General features: G+C 39.3%; 1 protein-coding gene across 2 annotated transcripts; it reads left to right on the forward strand.

The window, feature by feature from the left end:
* Positions 1–6266: 6266 nt before the first annotated feature.
* LOC103695477 (uncharacterized) lies at positions 6267–10313 on the forward strand. Of its 2 annotated transcripts, none has more exons than XM_026800538.4 (9): positions 6267–6484; positions 6579–6696; positions 8050–8086; positions 8264–8333; positions 8528–8632; positions 9262–9412; positions 9524–9591; positions 9776–9869; positions 9955–10313. In XM_026800538.4, the coding sequence occupies exons 1-9, from the start codon at positions 6373–6375 to the stop codon at positions 10040–10042; spliced, it is 843 nt and encodes a 280-aa protein (XP_026656339.2). In that variant the 5' UTR covers positions 6267–6372; the 3' UTR covers positions 10043–10313. The 2 variants fall into 2 exon arrangements, with proteins under 2 accessions (XP_026656339.2, XP_017702449.2); XM_017846960.4 differs by having other exon boundaries at positions 6284–6484; positions 9509–9591.
* The last annotated feature ends 729 nt before the right edge of the window (positions 10314–11042 follow it).

The raw sequence follows: 11042 nt of genomic DNA on the forward strand, positions 1-11042 counted from the left end.
TGTAACCATGATACGCGGAAGGGGATGCTTCGATATCCTAATTAATTAGAACACCATCATTCAATTCTCCTAGCAAATAGCTATTTACTTGCAATGCTAATTTAGGGGTTTGAGGTGAAAGGATATTGATAAAGGCCAGACCCCAAAGATGATTCTAGATAATACAGAATATCATGTCCACTAATTACTCCGCCCCTCCCTATGTATTTGGAAATTTGATGCCCCAAGTTCGCATTTACGCATAAGATATCGAAGCATCCACATATATAGTAAACCCTATGATGCATGTACATGTACCTACAAAATGCCAAGTCCCAGTTGTAGAGGTCCTCCCTCAGAGCCCGTGCATAGGTGCATAGGTGCAAAGGTGAGAATAGAATCAGTTGCTGTGCAGCTTCAAATTTCTTTTTTTTGACAAGCAAAAAGAGAGAATAATAGTGCTTTCAATTATATCTGATAATCTAAAGGAAAAGAATGATAGGGATATGTGTCACGTCACGAACCCAGCACCTAGGTCCGGCATGCGACATGATTGCACACTTCTTAGGGCAGAACCCTAGAAAATATGCGAGGCCTAAAAATATATTACAACCTCAATATTCGTAATCAATAATGATCTCAATTTATACCAAACAATAAAGTTGATCCAATTACAAAATTTGATCATCCAACTAGTACTAGTGATGCTTTATCTAATCATCCCCTTCACCTGTGATCTCAACTATAGCTATGTATTATGCAACATGCAACTCTGAAAAAGAGAAAGAATAAAAAGTTGTGAGCTTTACAACCTAGTAAGAATCCTTGCACATCCACACCAATACAATAATAATTTAAGTTTGAAAACCATAAAAAATTATTTAACATATTATGAAATTACAAACCGACTACAAATAATGCTCGAATAATCAATATAAATATGTATATAAAAAATTAATAGAAATCTAGCTACTCAAGAGTGATATATCGGATGATATCTCATAAATTTTTATTAGTATTTTCAATGCTTTTCATTCTATTCCTTTTTAACTTGATCCGGATCAATTATCTTTCCAACTTTGGACCAAATTTCAGTTCCATTTCCTACCCTATGAAGGGGTCTGCCAAGATATCACATATCCAACATATGACGGGGCTTGCTATAGTTTCGCATTTCCAACCTATGATGGGGGTTGCTATAATTTCACATTTCCAGCCTGTGATGGGCCTATCAAAGTATCACATTTTTGGCCTGTGATGGAGTCTACCATAGTAACGAGATAAGCTCCAAGTTCTTATTTATTCAATTTAGTTCACATTCACACATTAGTTTCTTTTTATTTCTAGCTTTAGAATAATCACGGTCACATTTTTCTACCTGATGGGACAATCAATATAACATGGTTAGTCCAAAGCAACACATCCATTAGTCTGATTATGCAAGTGTAAGTTATGTATATATATGCATCCATCATACTATCAATTATAAGCATATATGATCAAAATATGATTTAATACAGAAACCATCATAAAACTATTCTTGCTTCTTACTTATCTAGATCCTTAACATACCATATATATATAGATACAAAAATATCTATATTATGCAGGTTAGTGTATAAGAATTTTTACCTCTTTGCTGATAGCCCAGATATACTAATCATCTACCCACACCGTGGTCTACGAACCGGGGGTGCGCAGAATCCTGCTCAATGTTCTTTTGTCCAGAAAATTGTTCTTCTATAGAACCAAATCAACATAAAAAATTATTTGAGATATCTGACAACCCAGAACCCTTTACTGGTCCACTCAAGGGTTTACCATTATGTAGCAATCTAGGACTACCCTTTGAGCCCCTTTAACTAAAATTTCTTTGGATCAAGCTAGAGAGAGAAAATACCAACAGAAAGAACCAGAAAGAGAGAGAAACTAGGGTATAAAATTTTGTTGGGCTTTGTTCCTATCCAGATGACTATAACCCTATACAAAATTAGGGCTCACTGTGAAAATAGACTTATATATGAAGATATACAAGGCCAACTAGATAACAACGCTTAATTATTTGAATCAATCACTACAGCGTAACTTAATCTATCTGATCAAGAAATATATATATCCAATCAATGAAATAGATCACGGGTTATCAATTATAGATCTAATGGTAACTGACAGCAGTAGGGGTGCAGGACAGACAGGGTCAACTAGGTAGCAGCATCCAACGATCCAGGTCGGTCCGCTCTGGTCAATCAAGCTAGTCAACTCATGAAACAAGAATCAGCTTATAGTACAAGTAACGCAATAGAGATTCATGATGATAGAGCCCAACGAAACTTGGCAATGGTCAGGATAAGGCTAGCATGATGGGTGGTCGCAGTGACACTAGTCCAGAACTCTCTAGTAGGTCAATCCGAGTCTACAATGAGAATATTTGGGACTCTTCTATTGGGTCCAGAGAATCATGCAAAGAGAGAAAAACAAAGAAAGATAAACCAAGAGAGAGAGAGGAGAGAGAAAAAAGAGAGAGGGCTCTCTTCTTCTTCTCCAAAATAGGGGAGAGCCCGATCTTACCCTCTTCTTCTTGGATTAGGGGGTGGCAACCCAAGGTGGTCGAGTTTCGGCGATAGCGACCTTTAGCCGTGGCACCATCGGCGACGGCGGTTGGCCGATGAGAAGAAGGAAAAAAAGGAGGAAGAATATCATCAAAGAACTAATCAAACTTGGCCTGATCATGGATATTTTTTAACCCACCACCACATGATCTCAAGGTCCTCAGGGGCGGCAAGGCTCGCCCTTTTTTCGGCAGCTGATGCCAGTGAACACGGAGGGAAGAGATGCTGAAACAAGGCACCCCTGTTTCTAATTAAATCCTAGTGATTATTAGCTGGCTCAAATTCAAGCAAAGACAGCTATAAATCTAGAAAAAGAAGGAGAGGAAGGCAAGCGTCACTCGCCTCGATCCGACAAGATTTTGGCGGCCCTTTTTGACGATGAATCAAATAGATATCTCAAAGAGAGAAAAGGAGCCTTAAATAGATTGAATCCCGGAGTTCTAGCCGGTGTTGGGATTGCCTCAGGACTCCCAGAGTCCGGTAATATTGGAGGAGGAAGAAGACTCTGATTGGAAGTCTTCTCCTCCTTTGTGTGCAACAGGGCATGCCCGAGCTTGGGCCTGGCCTCTTCGGGCCGGCCCACAAGGCCAAGGCTGGGCTATTACAATATGAACAAAGGGTTTGACAATCGAGGTAGCTAGCTAGATTTGTCCTCCTCCTTTTCTTGGTTGTTTCTGATGGCTTCCACTCTAGCAATTTGGACCACGGCAAAGCTCCAAGCACGCGCTTTGGGGATCCTATGATCAACCACTTGACGGGGCCGCGCCCATGCTAGTTTGTCTCCATGGCCGGACATGATAAAATTGCAGGAAGCATTTCGTTAGTTTCGCTGATCCAAGGAATCTTTTGAATTAACCATGCGGAGTTTAGCTGGATCACCTAGCAATGGAGGTTTTGACAACCAAAGCAAATGATCCCCATGGTCATGCATTGTTCATAGAAAACTCGATGCAAGATGGAGTTAGGACAGAACTCCACCAATAGCTGGAGAATAAATTAAGATAGGGTTGAAAGTTGTAGAAACCAGATCAGGAAGCAGCAACAATTTTAATCATTACCCAAATCATTGTTGTTGTTGAGCAATTCGTTGTCAAGTCCCCTCAATACCAAAAGCAAGCAATATTATTCATAAAAAATAAAATAATAAAATAGAATGAATTGAGACGGCATTTTGTAGATATATAATTATTTTTAATATAACAAATATTTTTTGATTTTCCAAACACATGGAAGGGGCAAAAGAAGCATCTTTATTTTCTGCAACAATTTTTAATCTCCAGTAGACTTCCTAGTAGGATTTGAATCTAGACAAACTTCTGATCATCTATTAGAGAAAAAAGAATAAATTGATCTTATAGGATTTCTAAAAAATTCTTTGAAATGTTAAAAAAAAGAAACAAACTCGAGGATAGTATCTGGAAGAAAAAAAGAAAGTAGAATTGTTCGAAACAAAGAAATGCAACAACCGGAACCGTATATCATCTTCTTGAATAATCTAATCTTTTAATTGTTCAACCATTTCATTTTACTAGGTTCAATGTCCGCTAGATCAGTTAAAATTTGTATGTTTCGATGCAACAACAAGATGTTATTTGTAACAAGTAGTTTGATTGGAAATAGTTTGATCCTCTTGTTTTCCGAATCCATAGATCCATAAATTGAGATCCTAATGCACATAGATACAATGTTCCATGGAATCAGCCTGCAATCCAAACCAAGGACAGATTTTTATAGACAGCTTATCCTCGCAGGATTGCAATTCCTTGTTCCGACTACTTGTAACACGTGTGCGCTCTCGGCATAGGGACATAATGACTTGACGTCACACTCTAGTACTTTGGTTTTTGGGTCGAGTTGTTCGCCATCATCCCCATGCAAATAATAGAAAATGGGAAGGTGGAGTTGCATAAGATTCTCTTTGCATGCGGAGGAGCTGACGGGCCTAATTGTAAGCCAAGCTCTCTAATATTCCCCGCGAGAAAAGGAGATGGTAGTTTAGATTCACTCCAGTTGTTTATTACGTTTGCATGATGGGACGGATCGACTTGCCACCCGCAAAAGGTTTATAAAAAGAAGGATTTGCAAAGGGGCATTCCCAAACCAACCTAAAATAGAAGTGGGAGTGTACTTGCCATGGGCTCTTCATTTTCCAATATTTTTCTTGTGATCGATCTTGATTTCTTTTTAATATTTTTCATATCTATTACCTACTGTTTTAATATTTTTCTAATAATACATATATGTTTTTTGATTTAGATCAATGAAAGAAATACTTGGTTTCCTTTTTCACGCCTCAAATGAGAGAGCCCAATATTGCCGAGCGGCTAAAAGAAAAAGAAAAGTAAAACATGCACCAAAAGCATGAACAAGATAATTAAAAGTAAAGATATTGAATCAACTTTTATTTAATCTAAAATTTTGCAATACTGATAGATCCAATATATATAATTTATAAAGATAAGATAATATAAGTGAGGCATCGAAGAGAGAAATGAGATTACAAAAAGAAGGGGGAATTAATGCTTAAATATTATTTAATCTAATTTCAAGTGTCTTTCATACACTAAAATTATATAAGATGCACTCTAGAGTAGATCGAATCTTTGCTATAGTGAAGAATCCTAGAGCTAAGATACAAGGTTGAAGTAGGCTATTTGGTGTAGACACCATAGTAGATCTGTCGTATAGTCTTGTATGAGGATATTTGAGAGAGAGTCGATGAGGCCGTCTTGTTATCTGTTATGAAAGAGAGAGTTATTTCCAACCAAAACTTCACCTGGGATGGTTGCTTCTTGTCCTGGTAACTTCAATTCTGAGGTTGCTTGCATGATTCACTTTTTTATTCTAAATAATTTCTTTTAGAAAGTTAAATTCCAGTAAAAGACCGTCCATATGTGGCTACATATATGAGTGCAAGTGATCAAACATAGTCATCATGCATAAACTAATAATGAACCCGATATTGGTCGAGCAATATATTTTTTGACCATTTTTTATAGTTGACCGATGGCCGATTAATTTTCAGGTATAAATCTGCCCATTTAAGGACAAAGTATTCTTTGTAGCCAAGAAACAAAAAGGACAAAATATTCCACACAGAAAATGCAAAAAAAGGGTAAAAAATATGAAACAAGCAAACAAACAAAAAAAAAAATCCTATGTTTCTGCTGTCTCTCATCAATTTGAGGTTAGTAGTTAAACTTGGCAAAGCATAGCCCTCTTCCATCTACTTCAAGCTCCTTCTTTATTTTCTTTCCACCTCCTTCTCTTATATTTTATTCATTAATATATATTATACCGCTGTATTGATGACGTGATCATGATGTGATTCTTCGGGGCTAGTTATCCCATTGAGAACGCCGGTAACGAAAGACTATTTAATGGTGTTATTATTGTAGATTCTTGGGGTTGGCATGGGTTCCCCCTCCACTGCCCCCAGGCATTGATTCCTGTATGCAAACCCAAAGCATCACTGCCTTTCTTCATTGCGCACCTTTTCCTTTATATTTTCACTTTGTCTCTTATTTGGCTCCATCGCACATGTCCCTTTTTGGCTCGATCGCTCATGCATGGGAGTGTGTGGTGCGCCCATAGATTCTCTACCCGAGAAAAAAAGCTCCCATGCTTTTCCCTTCTAGCTTTATCTTTCCTTATTCGGTGCTGTCTGTCCCCCCTTTTACCTTGGGCTTATAGGCCTTTTCCAGAAACTACTTGCAGCTGGTGTAAGCAGTAGCCTAGTGGGAAGGGGATCCATGGGCCTCCATGCACATTCCGCTTCCCACAGATGTGTATAAATAGAGGTAGATTAGGCAGCAGCACTCATCTCAGGACTCGGGAGGCAGGGGTTTCCAGTTGTGCCACCAAGATGAACAACGGGAGCAGCTCTTATGCTTCTGGTTTAAATCCTTTACTTTGGTGCACCGTAGAGCTGTAGTTTGATGCGTGATACGTTTTTTTAGTGGTTTAGGGTGTTGACATGGACAAATGCAGGTCCTAGGACTACGACTAGGAGGTCTCTTGAGTATGGGAGAACCTATGTGGTCAGACCGAAGGGAAGGCACCAGGCCACCATCGTGTGGCTTCATGGTCTTGGTGATAATGGAGCAAGGTATTTATTTATCCGTAACCAAACCTCCTCACCCATTTGCACACCGTGCACCTTCATGCATGTTGAAGCTAAGATTGCCCTCAACCCCAGTTGGCTTCCCATCGTGTTAATGAATCCGCGTTCTAATTCAAGACACGAGTTTCTAGTACATGTGGTTGCTCGAGTTATCTCGAGAAAATTGTTTGGGGTCTGTTTAAACATTACCGAAGTGCTACCAGTTCATAGTTATCTTTATAGATATGAGATGGCCAGCAAAGACTGTTGAAGATTGTTCTTACAGTATTCTTGTGCCCATGACTTTGTTCCAATTTTTACTGAAAATGATTAAGGAGAGGTTTTGTTCCTTTTTCTTTTCCCGCACATATTCCTAGTATTGCTTTACCTGAAATGATGCATATGTTTTTCCTTCTTTCCGAAAGCATGTGCTTGGTATGTGCTGCTGTTCTCTTTTTGGTGCAGACTGAGGGACTGAAAGGAGGTGGAGAATGTCAATGCCCTCTTGGCAGCTCATGGGGGAATCATGTCTTTTGAGACGTAGGGACCCCGTCTAGTTCATGCAGAGATTCCCACTCCAAATGATTCGATTGGAGGGGCCACGACAACCGTGAACATAATAACAAAGACAGTATTACCTTGCGCTTGTCGTATCTTATCCTTTCTTTTAGTGACTTGCTTGGATTACGACGGTCATGAATTAGAGAAGGGGACCACTGGTTCGGTGTCTTTGTTTCCACCTCATGCAGGAAGTTATTCGTTGCTTAATTCTAGGTACCAACTGTGCATGCCAAGCAAGCAAGAACTGGTGCCTCCCTGGTTCCTGCGATGCTTTTTGATTCAGATCTTTTCTTTTTCTGCCTCAAACCTTAGTATCTAATTAGCAGCCCATTTTCTCCTTTCTACGATAATTAATGAAGTATATCCATATCGAGTACATTGGCACGCATATATCCGGGCTTAAAGGTATAGCCAGGCAAATGGGGTGTTCTCCTTGCTCCAAAAAAGAGCCGTGCTTGTTGAGCCAATGGTTATTCCAGTATCCTTTTGTTCTATGAAAAAAGGTTGATGCTTGATATGATGAACATAGATGAAGCATCATGGTTGGTTCACTTTCCTTTTTGCTCTTCTACCCTCTTTCTCCCCCCCCCCCGGGTCTCTCGCGCGTGTTGGTATATAATTAAACGCGTGTGGTCGATCGGCTTGTTGCTGGAATGGCACATATTAACCAAACGCTAACCGCTGTCCTTTTTTCGAAATGATCTGCTTTCAAATGTGTGAATCAGCATTCATTCATTACTTTGATAAAATTTGCAAAACATGCATGCGTAATTTCTCGTTTCTGGATTTCTTTCGCAGCGGCTCCCGGCTCTTGGAAACTCTTCCTCTTCCGAATGTAAGTAGAATGATCATGTTTTACTTGAAGCACTCGACAATTTCTCAAATTACATCATACAGAGCTATTCTGTTCCTTACCAAAGCTATCGACTTTTTTAACTCGGTTGCTGCATAATCTGGTGGTTTGCCAGCATAATTTTAATAGCTTATTTACACCAAAGCTTATTAAGTGCAGATTAAATGGATATGCCCCACTGCTCCTACCCGACCTGTGGCAGCTTTCGGTGGATTCCCGTGCACTGCCTGTAATTTCTCTAGCTTAATTACCAACTTCCTAGCTTTGTTTCGAACAACCATTGAACTACATGCTCGCCGGTTTTGATAGCGACTTTCTCTATTTTCTTTCGCTGATAGTCACATCAAGGTCCCGTCTGATGTAGAGCTAAGAAGAATGCTTAATTATATTTTGAGCCTCCATTTTTTTTTCCTTTTGCCGTAGGGTTTGACGTTGGAGAACTTCCAGAGGATGGTCCTGGTGATGTTGAAGGAATGGATGTTTCAGCTGCACATGTTGCAAACCTCCTGTCAACTGAGCCTGCCGATGGTAAGCTCTTCAAGAAGGATACTTAGCTTGTTCATTACTGTATTTCCACATATTCATCAGGTCATGAAGTTCATATATTCGTATTGGCTTATATATTTCACTTTCTTTTTATTTCAATCATAGGCTGACGCATGTTAACCCACACATGCAACAAAATAGAACACTTTCCCATGGAGGGAGGGCGATTAGCCAAAGACATTACTATAATGCTAAGCTCTCTCTTTAGTAGAGGTTCTGAAATCGAGTCATGGGAGCTGCATCGTTGAATATTTGGCCTGGGTGATTATAAAGCGGACAGATCTTCCTACATCTTTCTCTTTAAAGAATACAACGTCAAGCAAAGAATTTGCCCCATTGTTAATATTGTATGGTCGAAACTAATAGATGCGCAAATAACTAGCTAGCAAGCTTTAGGTTCCAATAAGAAATGAAAAAGAACGTAGCTTGAAAAATGTGGATGTCTCCTAGATGTTGATAAGAAAATATGTATCCAAGGATTAATCTTTTGCAATTTTTCATATCCTATCTATATCACCTATGCTGTACCATGTATGTGCAGTGCATAATCTATATGGGCTTGTATTCCGGAATGCTTGCTAACCTCGAGAATATTAAATTGCTTGTTACAGTAAAACTCGGTATCGGTGGCTTTAGCATGGGTTCTGCGATTGCCCTATACTCTGCCTCTTGCTACGCTTATGGTAGATATGGAAACAGTAATCTGTATCCAGTCAACCTAAGTGCAGTCATTGGTCTAAGTGGCTGGCTTCCGTGTGCTAGGTACGTTCCATTTTGGCACACAGAGATCTTTTCATCATCTTTCTCATATCTCGAACGAAATCAAGCCCTTCAGTTTATTCCACACACATTATCTAGGACCTTGAAGTACAGGGTGGAAAGTTCACCAGATGCTGCAAGACGGGCTGCCTCCTTGCCTCTTCTGGTCTGTCATGGAAGAGGTATATCTATGTGCAGACAAACAACTAAGCTGTTAATAACCTTAAATGCATTCGCTTACATATATTTTTTCTGCCATGAAGCACAATTCCAGTGATGAATAAGCCATGGATTAAATAATGACATTGAAATTGGAGAAGTGATGGATGCCAGGTGTCTTGATTTCTACTCTCTCTATTTTTGCAGGGGATGATGTGGTCCTTTATAAACATGGGGAAAGATCTGCTGAGGTTTTAAGATCATCTGGATTTCGAAATTTAACGTTCAAAACTTACAACGGGTATGAAAACATTTGTTTAGCAAGATTTTTCCCAGAAAAGAGTATTAGCTGCTTTTTACATGATCAAGTTATTGGCACTATGCAGGCTTGGCCACTACACGGTCCCTGAAGAAATGGATGATGTTTGCAGGTGGCTTACTGAAAGATTGGGGCTCGATAGGTCCCGCTCATAACTAGGGAGCTTCAGTAGGACTTTGATAACACCACAAAATGGGGGAAAGAACTATCTAATAACTACAATGAATAGACAAATATATATATACACACACAAACACAGACATATTCACAAGTTTGTTTCTTCGGCTGGTTGGCTTGGCATTAATGTCTCTAGACATTTATAGTAATATCACTCTTTCAGATGTTAGTGGTATGGATATGGATTTTACCTGTGTGTTATCTAATTGTTAAGTGACTATTTCTCTATGACATGAAAGATTTTGAAAATACTTCCTGGTGGTTGAGGCTCGCCGGCAATGGTACTATTTCTATGTTGTTAATGTTAATCAACATTGATCCCATGCAAACTGCAGTATTATATATGGTTGAGCTCATCGAATATGCCACGACGTGATCGCATCATCGAGAATTATTTTATGGTTTAAATAGATTGGATATGTGCATGCTCAAGACTGGATTGAATGCATAGTCTCTGTTTTGGAGAGCTAGTGATGCTCTGATGCATGAGGATACTGAATCGTTTGTGTAAGCACTAGAGGATCGAGCATCCAAATATTAGTACAGGATGCTCATAGTGCCTTCTATCCTCAATTCTATCTGATGATGAGTGCAGCAAGGGTGATAAACAAGCTCATATGCATATACAAATTGGAGAATAAAAGAGACCGTGTTCAATCTGAAGTCCTAGGACAAACTCTGCCGCGTTAAATAAGCAAGTTGGATGAGCATCTTCAACTGCTTCCCCTGAATGTTTTTGTGTGATGGAGATAATAGTCACTCTTGTTTGGGTGAGTTTGTTTTCGCGGCCTCAATAGACGAAGAAGAATCCTTCAGACTCTCATAATCGTGTTCAAGATTGCTGGGCAGTCCATATTTTGAATCCGGCTCTAATTCATTAATAATGCTTTCACCAGGGAGAGGAAACGAATTAACTGACAAGCAATCACTTCCTTGAAATAGATTCAGCTGTAAAAGCTCGCGCAATTTGACGCAGTA

Source organism: Phoenix dactylifera, chromosome 1 (assembly GCF_051530095.1).
Source record: "Phoenix dactylifera cultivar Ajwa chromosome 1, Ajwa_hap1_PhDact_Kaust_v1.1, whole genome shotgun sequence".
NCBI classification, from domain to species: domain Eukaryota; kingdom Viridiplantae; phylum Streptophyta; class Magnoliopsida; order Arecales; family Arecaceae; genus Phoenix; species Phoenix dactylifera.